This window comes from Magallana gigas, chromosome 1 (assembly GCF_963853765.1).
Source record: "Magallana gigas chromosome 1, xbMagGiga1.1, whole genome shotgun sequence".
In the NCBI taxonomy this organism is placed as follows: Eukaryota; Metazoa; Mollusca; class Bivalvia; order Ostreida; family Ostreidae; genus Magallana; species Magallana gigas.
Genome location: NC_088853.1, coordinates 51974381 through 51997330, shown reverse-complemented (window position 1 = coordinate 51997330; position 22950 = coordinate 51974381). Strand labels below are relative to the sequence as shown.

At 31.6% G+C, this 22950-nt stretch overlaps 1 protein-coding gene across 7 annotated transcripts in view; it reads left to right on the top strand.

Moving 5' to 3' along the window:
- The first annotated feature begins 71 nt into the window (after nt 1-71).
- The window catches only part of LOC136271142 (uncharacterized), a 53624-nt gene continuing 30745 nt past the window's right edge, over nt 72-22950 (top strand). For 3 of the 7 annotated variants that reach the window (XM_066070519.1, XM_066070523.1, XM_066070509.1), the window contains exons 1-10: nt 72-536; nt 5514-5737; nt 5893-5962; nt 12106-12336; nt 12955-13209; nt 13711-13848; nt 15015-15152; nt 17671-17808; nt 20786-20923; nt 22345-22482. In XM_066070519.1, the coding sequence (XP_065926591.1) occupies nt 5905-5962; nt 12106-12336; nt 12955-13209; nt 13711-13848; nt 15015-15152; nt 17671-17808; nt 20786-20923; nt 22345-22482 (1234 nt within the window). In that variant the 5' untranslated portion in view covers nt 72-536; nt 5514-5737; nt 5893-5904. The remainder of the gene's footprint in view (nt 537-5513; nt 5738-5892; nt 5963-12105; nt 12337-12954; nt 13210-13710; nt 13849-15014; nt 15153-17670; nt 17809-20785; nt 20924-22344; nt 22483-22950) is intronic. The other 4 variants (XM_066070511.1, XM_066070516.1, XM_066070529.1 and 1 more) reach the window with 4 other exon arrangements.

Genomic DNA, 22950 nt, shown 5'->3' with positions numbered 1-22950 from the left:
GCGTATTCAAACCGCTTGATCGGCAGATTTGTTCAGTAGACTCTGCATTCAGTGATTATTTTAGACATCAGATTTTTCCCATATTAGCTGACACAGACGTTTCGCTCTACTGCAGATTGTTCGTTAACGTATTGTGAACTATATCAATTCCATTACACAACAACAGTAAATACACTTTATACGGTCGGGATACTTATATATTGTTTTAAATTTTCATGAATTTTTTTTAAAATCTAGAGTTCTCCTAAAATTCTCCAAAACAAGTGTAATTCTACTTACGTATAATTGCCTGTGTCTACAAACCACTTTTTCAGCATTAATGTTTGCACTTAGAGCTTACCGTAACATTACCAGATTGTCAACAATCTAAAAGTAATGTTGATAGATCTAGTTCCTGCGGGTTTGAATTGGCCAGTCTTTATTCACAGTCATATCTCAAGATTCAACAATTCAAAGTTCTTTATCAATCGAAATATGAAACTAATGTGTCAGAAGTTTGATTGACAAGTCCTATGGAGATTTAACTTGAGGAAATTGTGAGTAGAACAATTCGTTTCTTTCTTTATACAGTACGGTGGCGTGTTAGGACCAGGCTCATAAAATATATTTGTTTGGAGGAATTACAAACTTGTTGCCAGTGATAATGAAGCATTTAAAAGATGATATAATATTTAATTGTTTAATTGTTTTTTTTTAAAGGCAACTCACCACGATATGATTCATTTTTTCCGATATTATTTTTTTTTCATAGCGTTGTGATGAAAACGATTTCCTATCATCATTGATAGTGATTTAACATTAACCAAGTACTTTCACACCATTAACATTCCGGGGAGATATTATATTAAAATCTGGGATCTACTCAAAGCCACAAATATTTTTATCTGCATTTATAAAATTTGTTTCTTTCGTTACGCACAGACTTTCAGGGTTACTTTTGCAGTGTGCAAACTCGTTTCGATGTCTTAGAACTAACAAGTATTTAGTCAGATAGAATAAATATTTTTTTCGAACAGAATATTATTACCCGATTACTTATTTTGCGACTCCACTGTTTTGTATTAATCGTGATATATAAAATCGAGAGCACCATTTTTTGTTATAATGTAACTTCCTATGGATCAAAACTGTCTAAAAAATAAAAGTGAGATTTTAAAATCTGCGCGGGTTGCCTGGATATGAATTCCTCGCATTTAATTAGGAATCTTCAGTGCTTAAACAAATAATCTTATCTAATTGTTTGGAAAATGATTTGTGTGGAGGAATTGTGATTTGTTTGGTCAGGTTGGATTTCCTTTGGGCGGAATACACATTTATCAAGATAAATTTTAATGCCTAATTTTGGAGTCAGATATATATCATGGTAACGCTTTAAGATATGAAATTAAGTTACGAGATGCCCAAACTAGCTAGGCACCGCATGCCAAGGGTTTTTTTTTCAACTTAAGTACGTATTTCCGCACTAATGATGAGATCAATGGGGGATAATATCTGTCTTTTCCTGTGTTACATAATGTTTGTTCTAGTAAAACGAACAAGCCAATGAAATGTGGCGATAGCCAACACTGTTATAAATTGGAAAGCTAAGTAAGCATTAGATACTTTTGGTTGTGGTCGGTCCTATTACACACCAAACGTTAGTCATGTATGATAATTTGTCTGCACCGCTTGGTGTGTTTGTTATAGGACCGACGACATCCAGAAATAACCATTCAATGCATATATTTATATTTTTATACTGATGTCTATTTGTCTGAACTATTGTCTATAGTCGCTATAAAGCCATGATCGACGCTCTTTCGGAAATATGAAACACATATGGAACAACCAAATTAACATGCTATTTAGATCGATACCGCAAAAAGGTTGTCAAAAACAATCTTTTACATTGACGAATAGATATGATTTATAGATTATTTTTCTTTCTTACATAACAGATTGGATATGTAAGTTTGAACGTTCCAATTATTTTTCCATTAAAAACATTCACAAAAAGCGTGATGACGTTTATATCTATTTTCCCGGCTCATGAATTCGCTATGTGTACTCATGGGAAATTGAACGTCGCATATTTCTAATGAAAGCATAGGTGGAAATATACACTGAATGAGAATATAGGAAAATTACAAAACAGGAGTAGAGCAAATACAGATTTCTACAACAATTAGAGGTAGGATCAGGTAACATGGAGGAGTAATTATCTCTGCTATATTATAATTTAAAGTGTATGAACATTCAGTCTATGATGATAAAAGAAACGGTAACAATTCTTCGCTATGGTAGTTAAATTCAGACAAATGTACATGGCAGTTGATACACTAAGTTGCATACAGACACATTTCTAAGCCCAAAAATTTTATTCTGTTTATTCTTATTCTGTAACTATTTATATCGCCCAATAAAATTGTACGAATTTTTTTTTTCGTACAAGCAATTTTACTTAAGGAAAATTCACATATTGTTTGTCATCAACACATAGTTTGTCCAAAAATATAGCTTGTTTGTCCAAAGAGATAAGCAGTGGGACCGAACAGATTGCTCGTTCATCGAAACAGCTAGTTCGTCCAAACAGAACGCAAATCTATCTGAACAAGTATCTGGTTCTTCCGACCAAACAACTAATTCGTCCGAGCAAGCTTTGCGTTTATACGGTGATTGTTGCGACATTCGAATTCTTAAAATGACGTCACAGTCACTTAAAACAATAACTGATCTTTTATAACCTATTGCGTACCAGTTCTACGTCACTCACTATACAGTTTAGGCGTGCCTGTAATGGCTGACTTTGATAGAATTTGACAACATAGGTCACGCTTTCAATTTTTTTTTACATGCACTTGCTTTATTTGTAATTAATTAAACATATATATATCTCATTCCACATATATTTCAGCTGGTAGCATTTTGAATGTGACACTACAAATGATATATAAATGTTGTCGGTATACTTAGAAAACTGTCTGGCTGAGCGGGTTATCACTTTTATTTACACTTTGGTTAATGGTCGTTTTCCGCCAGAAAAAAAAGATTGAGAGACATCTGGTAGCATAAACACAGAAGACATTTTGACTTGAATGAGGAAGCAAGTACATTTTGTTTATAAACAAAATGTACATTTTTATTGATAACACAACATTTTATTTTACATCAGAGAGGAAAGAAATCATGAAATTGAACTCTGAATTTGTTTTTTTTTTAAAGAAACTCTTGGGTCGAGAAAACTCCGTCCTGATTTTTTCGATTTATATTATTTGAAAGGTTTTTCAAATTAGCTTTTGAAAGTTTAATGTAGAGTTTTTCCTAATAATTTGTAATTCTTTATGTATAACCAACGATGACACAAATGAAAGGTGCTTTATAAAATGTAAAATAAACAACGTATTACATGTATCATTGATATGGATTTTGCATAGGCACATTTTTTTTATTGATAATCATTTTGTATGCTTAAAAAAGATATAAAAGAAATTTCACATTACTTCTATTTGTTTTTAATAGTTATATGCCTTATTACAATGTAAGTAGTCTGGTTTGTTTACATGCAAGATCGTTGCCCAAATGAGAAAAATTGACACAATTTATAAAGTCAGTGAGAGTATTTAAGAAAATTTGTGTAGTGATACAGCATCTACTGATAGGCTTGTTCCTGTTTTTAAGAGAGAGAGAGAGAGAGAGAGAGAGAGAGAGAGAGAAAGAGAGATATAGAGTACCAATTTGTTTTAAAAGCACAGCTATAATTGCCTTTTGTCACTCTTTTCAATAACACAATCGGTTTTAAACTAAAATTCTGTACTTAATGAGCAAAACTAATCGCTCTTTACTGTAAAACACCGATAATGAATTTTTTGACAGTGACTCCTAATCAACGATCCACCATAAGTCTAATATAAAAGTTTGTTTGAATAGAGCCACTTCACTATGTACATTTACAAGAGCCACACTTTATATAAGCATGGAGTAGCTCTAAGTGAATGGAGTGGGATACTTTACAGTGTGTAAATAACTTCCTTGTTTTATTTCACAATTAAATACGTGCCTATATTTCTAAAAGGAAACATGCAGGCGGATATCGTACGGGTTTAAAAAAAATCTTTTTTCATAGTTTTGTTCATATGTAATTAAACATATGTTTAAAAAGTATAGTTATCAAGACTTTGACGTCATATTTAGAATGATTTAGAATTGATATTTGTATCTAATTAAACATGTATTTAATCACCATGTAGTATTTGCAAGTAGTGTAAAAAAAATTGCTAAACGTATCGTTGATCACGTTGGTCATCCATATATTGGTCTAGGAACTTTAAAAAAAAATAAAGTTAAATTTTAGCGGCATTTGAAGAAAATTTACACATAATGACATGGAATAATCATCAAATGTTGATAACAAAAACCGAGTTATATACAGTTAAATTTTCAATTGAACCACAGGGTGCTAGGAAGATTGAACTGGCAAAATAATTAAAATCTGTATGTCCAATTTAAGTGTCTGTATCAGTGTCTGTATATGATGTTAGACATCTAAGTAGTCTTTAAAGAAACAACTTATATACTTTAATTGTCATAGTCATCAAAGTGAATTTTGAACGTTCAGGGAACCTCTGCTTCCATCCTGTAAAGAGAATTTCATGATAACTATGAAATTTATAGTATTTTTTTTATGAAACTAATATATCAACTATGAAATATGTACACATATATCGGAGTTTACAATTTAAGCAACATTTTTAAAATTAAAAACAGAACACAAGATAGATAACATAGCTTTACTGATAAAGAAAAATAGCGTGTGCTTATTTCACGTGATACGATGTCTTTATTTACTTAACAGTGTACATGGCATAAGTACTTTAATATAATGACTCTGTGCGTGTAAGTGGTATCTTCAATCTTCTTATGACATTATATCAACTAACCGTCTCTAATAAAGGGAAGGCTTACTTATACATGTAGTTCTCCCATCTAAGTGTGCTACAACAATACAATATATTCACAGTGTTTTATTTAATTCGATCACAATCTAGACCTCTATACGGATCAATTATTGCACATTCATGCAACTAGAATTTTTGCATTTCAATATAAAGTACAATATTTTAGACAGGAGGTGAACCGGGATGGATATCGTCAATAATAAGGAATTAAAATTAGTCTTTATGATTAAAACTTTTTTTTCTTCAAATTTCAAAAATAGAGATTATAAACTTGACATAAATTTGCAATTAACATACATGTCATGTAGTTTTTCCTGATAAATTACAAGTAAACATAAATGTAATAAAGTTTAGGGTCCAGCAAAGGAGGAAGAAAATGTCTTCCTACTTGTAATATTGTCATTTATGTAAAGATTTTTTTTTTCTCCGAAAGGCTAACGAAACCATTATAAATTGTAACTGAAGAAAAAAAGTGTAACTTTAGACTCGTTTGACTAAAATATTGAATGAATTAAATAAGTTTAAATTTTGAATGAGAAAAAAATCCGCATTATATCATGTATTTTTTGTGTCTTACAGATTATAAGTATGGAGAAATAAGATGAATAGAGGGCACAGCAGATGAGGAAGAAATCCCGAGTTACGGTGGCTAAAATTAGCATCAAATTATCTAGTTTTCTAAGGATCAGTAAAATAAAACTGAAGTGTTCTTAACCCTACACCAGCAAAGGGGCATTGTTCACACAAGAGGATGAATCGGGGCCCACAATCTAGTTTTGACCAATAGGTTTTCTAAAAAGTAGGTAAGTATTGTGCTCAAATTATGTTGTCAATATGAACAGAGTTTGTATATAGTATATTTGAAGGAAATGAGCTTGGGGTTTTGTTTGTAATGTAAGTGTGTCTTTCTCAAAGTTAAATATAACTTCCTTGTTGAGTCTTATGCATTTGTTTCTAGCGGCAGCAAGACATGGCGGCAGTGTTCCTTTGTGTCGTGATATGCCTGTTTACATGTTGTTCCGCTTATGGTAAGTAAAACTTTAACATAAACCTTTTAAAAGCATATTGGTGTAGTAATCACCCGGGATGTTGATTTTAAATAAACAAACCCAGAGTATATTGGCTTTGCCGTTCACTCTCTAACAGCAGAGTTGGTTTAGATTTTGAGTGTGATATCGTTTTCGTATTACGTAAAAATATGTGTGTACATATATCCATCATATTATGGTCAATAACAAAGTTAGAAGATATTCGTGTTTAAAATTGACATAAAATGTGACTTTCAACTGAGGGTCTGAACGACAGGACCATTCTATTCGGTGACAGTTTAGAAACCTTTGTGTTTGCTGGTGCTTCATTTTGTAAACTGTTCAAGTTTGACCAAGAAAGAAATGGAACACTCAGCTGTTAAATGGTCGTGTAGTGCATTTATTAGGATATATCAGACTAGGTCTGTTTGCAAACTGCCATTTGTGTCGGAATTGTAAACATAAAGATCTTCTTCTTCCCTAACACATGGTATGCTTGTAATTTGAAACAAGTGTTTGTTATATGCATGACACTGTACCCACATTGATATACATGTAGATAAAAATTATTTTTTGTATTAATAGCTTCAATACCCCAACATAATGAGATTTAAAATATACATGTACGGTTTCGTCTTGAAGTGGCATACTCGTATTATTTAATTCTACAGCTAATGGGCTTGTTGTAATAAGTCCGAATAAAATGACAGCATTTTATTTTTAGCACAAAACAAGCTTGGAAATTGCTTTTCGTAAAATGATATGCTGAACTTTTACCTTAATCCTGTTATCTCCAGGTCGACTCTGTCAAAGTAATTAATAAAATAAGGGATAATTTTACAAATCATTTCTTTCCAAATATTGTTACCAAACACCAATGGATAAGAGAGTTTAAATTTCGCTGGGGTTAAAATATTTTCCGAATTTTGAAAACATATTTTTGGTCAAAATCTAAAAACTTTAAATTGGTAAACGTATTTTGATTAAAATGTACTTTTATACACATTATTATTGAAATGTATTCCATACCACCTTCACTATTTTTTAACGTAAATAGAGATCAATTTAGCATATTATATTATTATGAAACATGATTCTTTTTCCTTTATATATAAGATAGTCTAGATAAACACTGTCACAAAAATTTAAACCAGTTATTTCATTTTTCTCTATTTTTTCTACATATATGTTATCTAGTAAAACTCTTTAATTTATAATGAAAACCTATTTATCACCCATTAAAAAAATTCGAACTCCCATTTAATCTTAACATTCATTATAATGTGAAAGAAATATAATCGATGATTCGAAGAGTTTCATTCAATTTCAAATAACAATATTCAACAGCAAAACTGAATTCAATGGCGCGTGTATGAATATTAGGAAATGCTGTTTCGTACATTGCAGATATACGTGCTGTTTTTAAGAACACTACTTGAAGGACATTTTACATTGACATAAACATCAACAAATGCTTATTAGGACTTCTATTCTATTCTATTAACAGGAACAAAAAGGTTTATATAAACGTATCGTGATTGTACATTGTACATTCTACTGTCTTCTTTATGAGTTACTTTCCGCGTTTATAGAAATAGTTAAAGATTGTATGACTTAATTAATAATTAAGGTTATCAAATAGCAGAACATATGGGTTGCTATCGATGTTAAATCTATAATCAGGGAAACAAAATAGCGAAAATGTACAGTTCTTAGTGGGAAGAAGATACGTTCTTCAATTATTACTTAGAAACCTATTGATATATTTGGGTATAGTTTTGTACTTTGTTCATAAAATGCTAATTTTATTTCAGATATACATAAATATAATTTGTTTTGTTTTGGGTTTTGTTTTCTTTTTGATATGTTTGCCTGTATGCAAAAAAATTTGTTGACCTTAAGCACACATGCTGGTACTGATAAACTTAGAAAAGTACTGGGAAGATAACACAGTAGTGAGAAACCTAGGCATATACATTTACTGGCACAATTTTTTTCTTACGTCACTAAGAGAATACTCTAAGTGGTATTAAGTGTACTGATTATAGTACATTTCCATTGAAAAAATGAGAATTTTTTTCATATGCATATATTCTGAACTTAATATCTTGTTCTTCAGATAATGGTTATTTAGTGATTTTCTTCACCCAATGTAGAAATACATATACACAGAGGTGAGCGTGTTCCCCTCGCGACTCCGTAACATTATCAAGCAGGTTTTACCTTTCACCTGTATTTACCTGTAGTGAGGTTTTACCGACCGGTTGAAAAAAATGAGGTCCTTTCATTCGGACAGAATTTATACTCGAGTAATCCAAATGTAGTAATCGTTCTCATTAAATATATACTCAAACAAACTCACTTTAATTCTTACTTTTGTATGGACCGAGAAAATCTTTGATATTCTTTTTAACTTTTCAATACAGCAACATAGGACATGTTTAATTTTAATCACAAAACACTTTACTACACTTTAAAAAAATATAAAAAATAAGCTTTAAAGTGAACAATTACATTATCATGTTTAACCTGACTATGCGTTTCTTCTTTTCTGTACAACGTCACAACCCCCTAAATCATGCAAACCATACAAATTATACAAACTATGGCAATTTTTATACATAAACAAACCTTGCAGGAATGAACAGAACAAAATGTGACTCGCAAATTGTGCTGTGCTTTTTACACGTGACCAATGCTCTTGACCTCAGTGTTAGTTGGTGAAAAACTATCCCGATGAGCTCGATGGATTATAATGTTCTCATTGACAATCCAATTTGCATGGAATTAACAGCAAATGCAAACTGACACTTTTATAATCTAACTGTCTCAAAGATTTTATTATTGACCAAATCACTTGATAATGATTTACACAAACTTTATCTCTCCATTACTTTATTAAATGAATTTGACTATAACTTTAACTTTAATTTTCTCTACAAAATAATCAAAAGGTATATGCAGAATGTAATACTATACTAAAGGCAAATTATAAATTTCATTTCTTGATGTCGTAGTAATATGTTTTACGGTGCGACCGTTGGGGCGAGCACAGCATGTGATCAAACAATGAATTATAATAAATTAAAAAAATTAACAACGTGAAATTTGAATGCCAAAAAATAAAACATACCTATTTTTCAGTAAATTTTCATTATTCATAGTTTATAAGATTTGGTATAATTTATTTATTTATATGTAAAACAATAGTTTAATCTCAGATACAATGTCGTTAAATAATAAAGATTTTAATATATTAATATTCATTGCACTGCATCTCCTCTTTTAAAGTGATTGTGATTATGATTGATTGATTGATTTCCCCCTTTTTTTTTTGCAGTAGACATTTTTTCTTAAACTTACATATAAAACTTGACTCATCATAGAGCTCCCCCCATGCTAATTTTTTTTTCATTTTTGTCAATATATACATAGAAAATCGACTTACCATGGATTTGCCCCTCCACTTAAAAAAAAATAATTAATGTTTAATTTTATTTTTAGTTTACGCTTAAAAATATTTGCTTATCATGTTAAAAGAACATGGTGTTGTCCCCTCCTCCCCCCCCCCCCCCCCCCCCGCATGTAATAAATGGAAGTGAAAATAAAGAAACCATTGAACTGCTAAAGAGCTGAAGGATTAGAATTTTCATGATTTATTTTTCATTTTGCTTGCAAAGATTTTTTGGATGAGGCTGCCATCCACCCACCCACCGGGACCCCCTTTAAAAAAAGGCGCTGCTACGTATAACGTTACGTTTCAGGAAATTACCGTAATTATAGTGAATAAAATATTTGCGAGCATTCATCCAAATTAGTGCAATTTACAACTGTTTCCTGTATCTGAAGAAATGTCCTTATTCGTCAGCTGTTCTTTATCTTAGCCTTTGCAAGATTTTGAGAGGATTTTGGTCATTTCAGCAGATTTACAATAACTTCAATTAGAGTAATTTCCCCTTATCAGTGCTTATTGTGACGTCAAAGCTGACGTCGGTTAAGTGTCGTCTTACTCTTTAAAACTCCCCTGAGAAATAAAAGTATGCGAAGTATACTGTTTTATTTACTTAAAAAGCATGATGTTCTTAAAATTACACATCTTATAAGCTTTTAAAAGGTTTTACTTTGATTCTCGGGAGAACGTGATGTTGGAACGTAAGGTTGGAAACCATTGGTACTATGAATTGTGGGTCAAAATTTACTGACTCCGAAAAAATATATCGGATCAATGTGTAAACGTTTGTGACGTCACACGATTATTTTTGATTGAAAGTGTACTGAGGTGAACTTTAGAGGTAACATTGACTGTATGTCGCTTACATCGTTATTGTTTTTACTGTCTAAATTTGTCTTGCTGATTCTCGTGAGACTGTGAAGTGATAAAAATTGCCATGATTACAGGGAACTACTGGGACGATTAAAACGATGCATTACTGGTCCGATTTACTGACGCCAAAAAAATCCGTTGAATGAATGTGCAACTAGTCCGAATTTTCTATTCACACACGCCTTGCCGGTAGAGCTCGCTTCGCGCCGGCGCTGCGCGCCGGCGAGCTGCGCTCGCTATAACATGTCATCTTTAATAATTTTTATCTTTTTTAAACAAGGAAATATTATAACTGTTTTCTTAATTTAGATAGCAATACATGTAACCCGTCTATTAGACAGATGTTATGTAAAACAATTTTCACAGGATGAATATCTGCCATTCAGTCAATTGAAATATGACAAAGTGGTAACTGAAAGGTGACTGAATGGCATAGTTAGGCCATCCAGTCACCTTTCTAGATCATTCAGCTTAGTACCATTCAGTTGACTGAATGGCAGAGATTCATCCTGTGTCTGTTTTCACACCAAGCTGCTTCAATGACAATAAACATGTACATAAGGGAGACAATCTGGGATATGGGTGTTCATGCTAAGCGTGTCTGTACCTGCATGTATGTTGTGTGTGTACGTGTGTGTATGTTGTGTGTGATGTTGGTGGCTTACTACAGTTAGGTTCATAAAATTAAAGGAATAATTTTAATTGCATTTTTTTTTAAATCCATACGTTTTTTATCTGTGTTTACAATGTTATGGGCATTTTCGTTTATAATTCATCGCTGTTGATGAGAAAATGGTCAAGAGCGAAGGTTCTCTAGGTTAAATTGCATGATTTGATTTGGATCCTCTTGATAGATTAGTTGTCAATGAACTGACGAATCTGTCATTTGTATACAACATACATGTATGATATATTATTGATCAAAGATATTTATAGATCTGTGATTGTACCATGTAGAACGCGGCATGCATGGATATAGAAGGTTGGGTCTATCGTGAGATATTCCATTTCAATAAATCCATATGATAGAATTACAGAAAATTGGTATTTGACCCTTCCTCAAAAAACCCCCTGCCCCCTCCCACCTTTCGAAAAATAACGTATCGGGAATGAATAAATTTGACATTATTAATGCTTCATTGTGTACTGTTAATTAATAAGGATGTATTTACCGGCTAAGTGAAAAAAATCATCCCTGTGCACGTGACAGGTGAATATCAGTATGTCGCCAAAAATTAATACAAAGGATTAAAAAGTTAAATAAAATAAATTTTACACCTTTTATTGAACAGTTATTGTGGAAATAAATAAAGTCAGTACTTGTCAGCACGTGTCAGTACTCTTCTAATTTTATCCGTACCGTTAGAAGAATGTGGCAGTGAATGTCTAAATTCATCAGTTGTTGTCTAAGATTCTCAGTACTATTCTAATAGTTTATAAGTAAATTCAGTACACACGTCAATATTTGTTTAAGCTAATCGGTGATGTTAATATATTGTCAGTAAATAAAAATAAAATTCTCATGTCGGTTTTTCTCCCCTCACCCAGTCTATTTTAAATGTCCCCAAGATTTGTTTAGAACGTACCCTACTTATAGGTTACACTGAACGAATCTCAGGTATCTGTCGATTCTAAATAAAATTATGAATATATCGTAATATCCAGCCACAAAAAATATCATGTAGAAACTCATACACACAAGGTATTTAATAGGTAAAAATCTAAATAGCCATATGAAACTAAACTGGTACTTTATTCTTACGTGTATCTCAAGGAGGAACATTAAAAAAATTTCCAATTTTATTATTATTTTTAACAGACAATTTGGCACTAAATAAACCAGCACATGAAGAGTACCCATACAACAATGCTTTTAAAACTAATGCAAGCAAGGCTGTTGATGGACTTAAGACTGATCTGAATGGTATTGGAGGACAATGTTCATTATCAGCCGCAGACAAACGTACCTCCACCTGGTGGGTAAATCTGAACAGTACCCGCAGTATCCACGACATCCGGATCTATTACAGGACGGACAATGTACCTTGGGGTATGTTCTTCAGAAATGTCTATGTCCTGTCAGTTAAACCGATTTAATTAAGTTCATGTACATTAATTGCCGAACATAAAACAAAGCTTGTCTCACAAGCTGTTATAAATGATATTAAGAGAAATAGTATAACCTAATTACATCTGATCATTAGATGTTTCTGTTTTTGAAAAACTTTGTTTTATTTTATTTTATAATATTATTATTTTTTGGAAGGGTTCAAAACTCACGTTTTTGGATAAAAAAAAATTTTGTTAGGATTTTGTTAATTAATTAGTTTAATTAATTAGTTCATTCCTTTCAATTTCTATGTTTTATTTGGTGGTTTTTTTTTATTGTTATTTTATTATTATATTTAAAAAAGCATTCTAATATGTAAAATAAAAAGAACAACAAAGGTAAAAACATTTGTTATTCAATTAAACTATATGAACAACAGGATGAATTTTAATTTGCCTGCCAGTTTTCTGTGCACAGAAAACGGAAAATAAGATTTTTAGTTAAAAAAAATTAATAAGTTCTAAATTCATCTGGTTACATGTATATTTTATCGTAGAAAACCATACGGAATCTACAAAATTCCTAATCATTGTAAATAGAAACTATTGATTATTTTAGATGCATCAAACGGATATACAGCAAGGTTTCTTGGATTTTCAATATACGTCTCAAACACAACAAACAAATCGGAGGGAAAACTTTGCTACAAAGACACCAACTTCACCCCAAGCACGATACCAGCTGTCTTTAACACCACCTGCTTTGTACATGGTCAATACGTCATTTACTACAACGAGAGACTACCAGGAGTTACCTATCCTAGTGGTTATTCTGTCTACGCCTTTAACGACCTCTGTGAAGTAGAAGTCTATGGTAAACAATTTAATGAGTACTTGTTTGCCTGTAATATTAGTCAGTCCATCACACATAATTTTATCTTAAACTTAAGTAATACACTCGAGATATGTGAGTTTTTCTGAAAAAAAAATGCAATTCATGTCATATTAATCTCTCTCATACAAATTACAATGAAAAGTTTACACAGTAGACTACTTTTATCACTGATTAACGTTTTCGATTTTTCAAAAGTAAATGTATTCTTTTGATAATCCCTCTTTTTTTATTTATTTCATTTATATGCTAGAGCGAGTGATTAATGTTTAAAAAAAGATTGTCGTGTTTGCATTTCAAAATTACAATAACATATCCATTGTCGAAAAAGGCTTGTCCTGCCATCGTTTACAAACATTCCCCTTGCCATCGAATACAATACAAACATAACCATTGAAATAATTCAGAGAACTATCCAACTTTACTCATACCCTGTGATTACTCAATTCAAATATTACTTTATATTAAATCATACTTGTGTAGGATGTCCTACACCTGGCTTTTATGGTATCAATTGCACCATTCCCTGTCCTGACGCCAACTGTGGATACTGTCACATCGAGACGGGCACCTGTCAGGGGGGATGTAAACCTGGATACAAAGGACACCAGTGCGAATTGGGTATACAGTTATATTTGAAGCTTCTAAAAATGCCTTCTAAGTAACGTTCAATTATTATCATCATTTTTGAAGGGTTATCATATTTCAAATGGCAAATCATCATCATCATCATCATCATCATCATCATTTTATCACCAACGTCATCGTAAGAATCAGCAGCAAAGCGATTTTTTTTTTCATTTCTTTGCAATATTGTTGTCATCGTTATTATCGTTAGTGTTTTTGTTTTGTAATCAACATTTTCCTCAATCAATACATATGTACTGTTACAACAATCAAACAAAAACATCACTTAATATCATCACAGCACTGTTCAATGAAAGAAGCGTTCTAACTATTATTTTTCATAATATACGGAGAAGTGTCGTTTTAATAATCGTAAACGACAGAGGAGAGATTTGCCTCGATAAAATAAAAACAAGATTGAAAACTTTAGTGAATATTTTTAATGAAGGTTACAACAACAATTAACATATGTAAGTAATCTGTAAGAATTTTAGGGGTTTTTTGTGTTTTAGATTTGTTTACAAAGCTTTCCAATTCAATTTACTCGATAAATGACAATTACAAAATAGTTTTATATGTTTTCTAAACACCTCTTCGTAGAAGTGAAAAAAGAGTTTAATTTTAAAGAATGTTCGAATATTATATTTTGCAAATTTGGCGATAATAAGTAATTCGACATCTTAAAAGATATGCAAATAAATTTGTTAAAAATATATTAAAGATAAAAACGCCATGACATCTTGTGTCAGGAATTGAATATACTGAATTTCAAAGTTTAAAAAAAAGGCAAAAGTTTGCAAAGAAATAAATAACTGAGATTTAGTTCTTCATTGGTTTTAAGAACGGGGCAAAATTTGATGCGAAGACAAAAAAAACAAATACAAGTTTCACATGTACGTGGCATTTGGAAGATAGTTAAAACAGCTGAATCACATCTTATCCTTGATGTTTCAGAATTATAGGTAAAAATGGGAAATCGATCGATAATTTAGCTGTTTGGCTTGTATTTTGCTCTCATTTCACTCTTATGTCTTAACACTTTTCTATCCTTAATTTTAATTACGGTTTTATGACCGTAAAGATGCATAATCATATTATCTAAGAATCTTCGTTTTAGCCTCAAAACTGATCATTCTACCCTTTGTGTTCCTCTATCACAGAATGTGACAATAGAAAATATGGAGACGGGTGTCAAAGGAATTGTGGACAATGTTTAGACATGAAACAATGTGACCACGTGAACGGGACTTGCTTACAGGGGTGTGAGGCGGGGTACAAAGGTCAAATGTGTGATCAAGGTCAGTTATATGTATTCCGGTAATATTCGGGACGGTTGTTGATAACTTTTGATATATCATTGAAATAAATTAAAAGAAACATCTTGGAATAAACTACCTAACAATGATACACAAAAAGGTTTTAATTTTTTTTTTTCTGGCATTTAACCTGAGTTATGAGCTTCCGACCAAGACTTTTTTTATTCGTCATCAGAAATAGCAGTTTAATCAAATATTTTTGTATGCATTACTGTGAGGTCAACAAATAAGTAAAATTTAATTTAAAATTTTTGATTTACCCGAAGTAACAATCAATAAACGTTCCTTGAATAATTTTTACGATCGTTTTTATTACAAAAAAATACGGAGAAAACTGTATAGATTTTATCAGGTAAGAAACTTTTGCAAACGTAAGAATACGTTGCAATGTATAACTTCAATTCAAACAAATTGTTTTTAAGGAATAACCAATATGCAAAATGAAATATTATCAAAGCACCTATATGCATAAAGCGTTTAATTAAGATTTATTTGAAAAAAAATAATCACGTATAGACTGACCTACATCAATACACTTTTGAAAAGTTGTAGTGACTTTCATTAATGGAATTACTTGGCAGTTCAAATGTACTACAATGGTTGACATTCAGCGTTAACTTACATATAAGATGAGTTATAATTGAAAAACTCAAGAAGAGCTTATTATAGAAAAAGTACAATGTTTTGTTTGATCGTTCATACGGGCTAGATGAGCTCTTATTTATATGTACGATTTAACCACCAGCGACATTTTCCTTAACCGACCTGCTTTACGAAGGCCAATCAAATGAAAAAAATACGAAGACTCTTGTCATAGCTATTTTATTTAACGTCATATTATCACAACACTTATAATTTACTATTCATTTTTCTTAACTTAAGCTGAAAAAAATAAATGTATCCCTTTATATTTTATAATTTTGTAAAGTTTAGAATTACTAAATTACTAAAATGAGGGCACTGTGCAAGGTCAAATTGTGTGTTATGAGAACATTAAACCACATAAATCGAAAGTCATTTTTTTAATTGAGCATAAAACAAAATAATATTCAAACATCAAATTGAGTTTTGTGATGACATTCTAGATAGCAAATTATGATGGGATATATTGTTTTCTAATCAGAAGTCATCAATTAAAAACCAATAGTCCTAATTAAATTTGATTTAAAAAAGATGACGTCGCCGGACGTTATTGAGCAGCAGAAAGTGATAGAACTAGGCGTTCAACTCTGCAAAACACCGATGCAAACAGTGAGTGTACATGCTGATGCAAAGACGTGTTTGTGCATTTGTGTTTTAAAGTTATACAATTTTAAGGTGGCGGAAACTGTGATTTGGACATAAAAGAATTTATATTATCATAAATATTTCGTCGAATAGTTGAAAACGTCATCTTACGTTCAAGGTTTCCCCATGTTGTGATTGAATAAAAATACATTAACAAATATAAACATAATAGAAAAATGACTTCTGATTCTCGATTAAATGTGAGCCAAATAAGTCGTGTAGAGTCGTTTTGCGTTTTGAAATGAAAGGGGAAATACAAAAGATATCAAGTGGGAATAAAGAAGTGATAATTTAATATCTGCACTTGTGTCGTTATGACGTCATGTTTACACTTAACAGTGTTCCGTGATGACAAAATATGCTGCTTTTGAAATCAGTTAAAATAACATTTTCAAAAAAATTAATGAAAACTCCACATAATAAAATGAATGTTGGTGCACAATCTAATGTATGAGTTGTTACCTTTATTGAAACTATATGAGACATTGACATGTTCATTGTATTTTTGATTGACCCTCGTATAAGAAGCATTGAAATGGAAAAGTCTAACTTATAATACACTTTACTAAAAGGGACATTTTATAGACATTTTAGCACTAATTTCCGAACAATTTCATAATCGTACCTAAAGTTGGCTGTTTCAAAATGGTAATCTTTGCTATTTGTTCACTATAATATTTTTGCACGTCTGTTGTACTATTTGCCAACGCGTATATTTAGTTTGAATAAGAAAGGTATACACAACGTAAAACACATTTTGGAAAGGTAGATGTTCAGAACACATGAACTTTATTTTCAAACAACATCGGCCATGTTGGTCAGAATTGTTTTAATCTGACATAATTTTTATTTGATTTAAAGATTATGTTGCATTAAAAAGTTGAGAGGATCAAAGACTGAAAGATATATTTTCACATAAAATATACATTACACATTAACACTAGCAAAAGATGTATCCAAAAATACATTAAAAAGACAAAGTACATGAAGGAACCGCATCAAAATAAGCAGTCTAAATATTTCATTTCTTACACCGAGGTATATAATTTAAAAAATGTCTATAAAATATATACATAATAAGATCGCTGTTATTTTAGTTTAAAACTATGAATTTTAAATATGGGTCACTTTACATACAAAAGATGGTAGATTCAATTAAATGGTATAGCAAACAATGTTACCACAGAACTGTAAATACACTGAACTGTTTTAGAATGTGGAGTAGGTTTTTATGGACGAGGATGTACGAGTCAATGTGGAAACTGTTCCGACCAAACGGATTGCAGTCGCTTCAATGGAACTTGTTCAAAGGGATGTCTTCGAGGATATCGTGGAGACACGTGCAAAGATCGTAAGATTGCTGCTTTGTTGATTTTATTTATACCACTGCTTTTTACAACTTCGTGTTTTATTTATTTAAAAACCGGCTTAACTTTTTAGCTTTTCTTCTCAAAGAAAACTTCAATTTTTTAATTTTTAAACCTTTGTTCGGTTTTTAGAATGCACTGCCCTGTCAAGAAAAATGCAATGAATACTTGTCATGCAATCAACTGAATGTTAATTGAGATGGTTTTTGAAGCGACTGAATGACAGAGCATTGTCGTTCAGTCACTTTTAGAAATAATTCAGTTATTCCTTTATATTTACATTCTACTGTGTTTTTCCATTAAATTCTGTGGTCTTCAAATGCCTCTAAATGCAACAAGTAGTGAAAGGTCAAATTGACGAGTTTTATTATGACGTCACAAACGCGCGTTACTCAATTTGTATGCACACACCGCTGCAGTTATGAGAGTGTATACTTCAAAAAATCATGATTCAATGCTATACTGACCCTTGTGATTTTCAAACAAGACATATATATATATATATATATATATATATATATATATATATATATATATATATATATATATATATATATATATATATATATATATATAACTTATATTTGATAATATATTGATCAGTCTACCTTTAGTAGTAAGTGACAATTTTAAAACATACCGAATCTTTAATTGTTTTTTTAATTTGCAGAAATTCAGTAAATTTAATTTTCCTGTATATCATTGCATGTTTTAGGGGTTTTTTTTGCAATTAATACGCTTTCTTCTCACAGGATGAATGACCATCTTTAAGTCCTCCTTAAAGATAGCTTAAAGGTGTTTAAAGGTAGCTTAAAGACGATCTTTAAGCCACCTTTAAGCTACCTTTAAGCTATATGTATTGCTTAAAGGTGGCTTAAAGAAAGCGTAAAGATGGCTTAAAGGCAGCTTAAAGACTATCTTTAAGCCACCTTTAAGCCACCTTTAAGGACAACTTATAGGTCCTTAATGTCCAAACTTCTTTAAGCCACCTTTAAGCCACCTTTAAGCTACCTTTAAGCCACCTTTAAGCCATTAAAAAAAATTTAATTCAATATTGTGCTTAATTTCCAACAAAATGTATTAACTTTATGAAAGAAAAGGTATTAAAACGGTTTTTGTTCTAGAAAGAAAAATGAAAAAACACACACACAAAAAAAACCGGCCACGGCGAGAATTGAACCCGGGACCCTTAGTTTTCTAGCATTACCACACATCCTCTGCGCCACGGCAACTTACATATGTATGAGTGTTTTTATATCCTATAAATCAGTGGATATTGAATCACTGTATTGAATGTGTTTACTTGAAAAGATTTTGACAAACCATTCAGTTTGTAACAATCAATTATATCTAATTTATAAATTACATGCATGCATGTATTTAGAATGAAATACGGAACTTGGTCTTCAGTGAACAAAAATATATTATACCTAAATGGAAACCGTTAGGTTCACTATAGTAGGCTTTCTTACATGTAGTTAATAAATTTAAACCGAGTAGATATACGTTCATCTTATTTATAGCTATAAAAATGTAAGAAAGAAAATGAAATTATTTCTTTTATTAAATGCATTGATACTATTAGGGTATTTGTTCAATTTCCCGCAATTTCCAGGTTTTCATGATCGCGGCGCCGTTCCAATATGTTTAACTATTGACATGTAATTGTATGTACATGATTTATAAACTATCAATTCTATAACAAACAAAATTACCAATTACCGGTGACGTATTTACTGCATGTGGCAATTGCAAATGACTTGTACATACAATTGTATGATGTGCCAGGCCGGGTATATTTGACATATTTACCCTTATACATATATTTAAATAATCAACCCCTATTTATGATCACCGGTACATTAATTAATTAGCCTCAAGATTTTACTCTTACATGCATGTATCGTTAATTTGAAGACGTAACATCTTTGAAACCCAGAGCTAGGAAATAATACTTTGAAAATGAATTACAAATGTAAATTAACTTTTATTCACTAGACTTATCGTATACTCGTACATACTAAGATTCAACGCCTTTAGAAACCCTGACGTGCACCTGGGCACACGACACACCTGTTGTGTTAGTTCTGTGTTAGTTCCAGGGGTTTTTTTAAGTTGGACAAACAATAGACTTTAATTAGATATACACAAACATGCACCTGGGCACACGACACAACTGTTGTGTATATCTTGTATATTCTGTGTTAGTTCCAGGGGTTTTCTTAAGTTGGACAAACAATAGACTCTAATTAGATATACACAAACGAACAAAACTATGTCTAGACAAACAAAGCAGTAATATCCTGCCCGATATAACAAAGGCAGTTGAGAGTCTTTTCATCTTTAACATGTATCTAGCAGATCTAGAGTTAGAAATAATGAAAATTGAAAAACAAATACAAACCTTAAACCGATTAACAAATTAAATCATGCATTGTTGGTTCATTATCTTTATTTTGTTTAATAACCGGATGAACTGAGAAAGAGAGAGAGAGAGAGAGAGAGAGAGAGAGAGAGAGAGAAAGAATGAGAGATTTTTCACCAATTAATTTATAATAGGAAACAAACATACTTTAATTAGTTTTATGCACATATTAAGATACAGAGACTGCGCTCATCCCTACAATAATTTTGAAACCCCCAAAAAATCATAAAGAATTTTATAACGGCAATCTGTGTCCATCGGAGCGGTGCTGATGATAGCGATCTGTGTTTAATGGAGCGACGATTAAAACCGCCTGGAAGACCCCCCCCCCCCTTCCTTGGACACTGCTCATTTTAAACAAGACAGACATATTATTGTAAATAGTTAATAGTCGCTCTCTGACGCATTGCCGACTTTAAAAGCATGAGAGAGAGAAAAAAGAGAAAGAAAGAGAGATTTACAGCCTTTACTACACATTATGCATAATGACACATCAAAAGATCCAGGCTTTCAGTACTTCGATACTTTGATTGTAGAATGTGACAATGGAACATTTGGGAACGGATGCAATAACAAATGTGGACATTGCGTGAACAAGACACTCTGTTACCACGTGAACGGGACCTGCTTTGAGGGATGTGATCCGGGATATAGAGGTTCTCGGTGTCGTCTAGGTAAGCTGTACACTCCTGAGGATGTTTAACAACATGGACACTTTGATCAACATAAGTAAAGATCTGTTGTCAGTCTACGTAGAATTCGTTTAAATGACAAAAAAAAAAGAAATTATTCAGGAAAAAAACAAGCATTACTTTTCTTGTATGCTTGATACATTTTGTTTGTTATACTATAGTATATAATTGCATAATTGCATAGCATCAAGAGGACGATACTTACTATTTTAGACGTTTGCTTTGTCTATTCCCGCTGCCTTTTAACGTTTTCATTCAATTATGTCAGGTAATTTTAAAAAAAATTTTAATTACAAAAAAAGAAATAAATAATACAGTATAATATCAACAGTCTTTGCCTCATAGACAAGAGCGAGTATTTCCAAAGCTCTTAAGAGTAGAGTGATTGTTTTATAAAATTCTGACTGAAAGTTACATAGACAAGAGTTAGTGCAGAGAACCTGTTCTTTAATCCGGAATCAAGAAAATCATATTTTCAGCAATATGATTCTTAGTTCTTACATGTAATCACAAAAGATCAAGTAAAAAAAATTGATGATTCAACCAGTCTGAACATTGTGATGCATACCGGGTCAATTTGTCTTACATAAAAAGTCGTTTACGTCACAATGAATAAATTCGTCTAAACTCGCAGGAATGAAAAGAGCCGACGGGCTGTCCTACATTAATAACTGGTGGCTGCTTAACATTACACTTGCATTTGTAGTGAAGGCAATACAAAGTAATTGTTGACTGGGTATAAAGGGAAACTATAATTTGTTGGACCTGACGACATAAATAGAAATCATATTTGCCCGCATGCTCAGTCAATAGCTGTTTATTTTTGTAACTGAGCTCATTAGATTATAGTAATTGATTTAATGATATATCGAAAAGAAATAAAGTTTTTTTCATCCTCTACAAACATCATAATTATTCAATATTACAGTTTATACTCCATTATTGTGATCGACTTTGGCCGATCACAGTTGTGTCCATATGAGGTTTCCGGCAAGTTTTACAATTTGCGCACGCATTGCGCTTTGCACTTCTTAAATTACCGTGCAATGACAATCTCATATAAATCTTAAATTACATGTAGATGACATAAACCGTTATTCTATTGTGTTTGTCTTGAGAATAAAACGTTTATACAGTCAGATACATAAATATTCAAGTTCCGTTTTTCCTTACATACATACATACCTTGCGTAAGAATATCAATTGGAAGTACAATTCGTTTACTAAAAGTAAAGCTAATTCATGCCTTGCTTTTTCAGAAACCACTAAAACGATGCGACATATCTTATTCATCGTGATTATTGCATGTACCCTAATGTTTTGGCATTACATTCATAAGGCTATGATATGATATAACATGCCGATCATTCCTTTTAAATGAATACTTGTATTTTTAATCTTAGAATGTACCAATAACAAATATGGAGACGGATGCCAAACAAACTGTGGACATTGTTTGAACATGAGTCAGTGTCACCATATAAATGGAACTTGTTTTGACGGCTGCGATCCTGGATATGAAGGCCAAAAGTGTAATCAGGGTACGTAACTATAAACATGTGCTGGTATTGCTTCTTTAGGCCATTAATCCTTATATTTAACTTTTGCATATTGTTATAAAATTCTCTTCTTGATTATTTACGAGTTAATTATATCAAAATACATATTCAAAAAATGTCTTTTTTTTATCATTTAAAAGTAAGCACTTTCATTTTTTATACATAATGTAGAAAAGAGTTTCTATAAATGATCAAAGAAAGCTTAACAAGGTGGTCAGTTTTATGTTAATTTAACAGCTATGAGTAGTAATACCAAGATTACATTCATCTGTTCGTCAGTATTTTTTTCTCGTTCATACATGTAGTTTCAATACCGATTTACTATAATTTTATCAAACCTGGCAAAAAGCTTTCTGCTTTTCACTCTTGCAGCCATTTTCATTTCAAGGTATAAAAAAACCAGTAAAATAGTTTATCTTATGGATTAAAGTTCTTTTCAAAAACCAAATT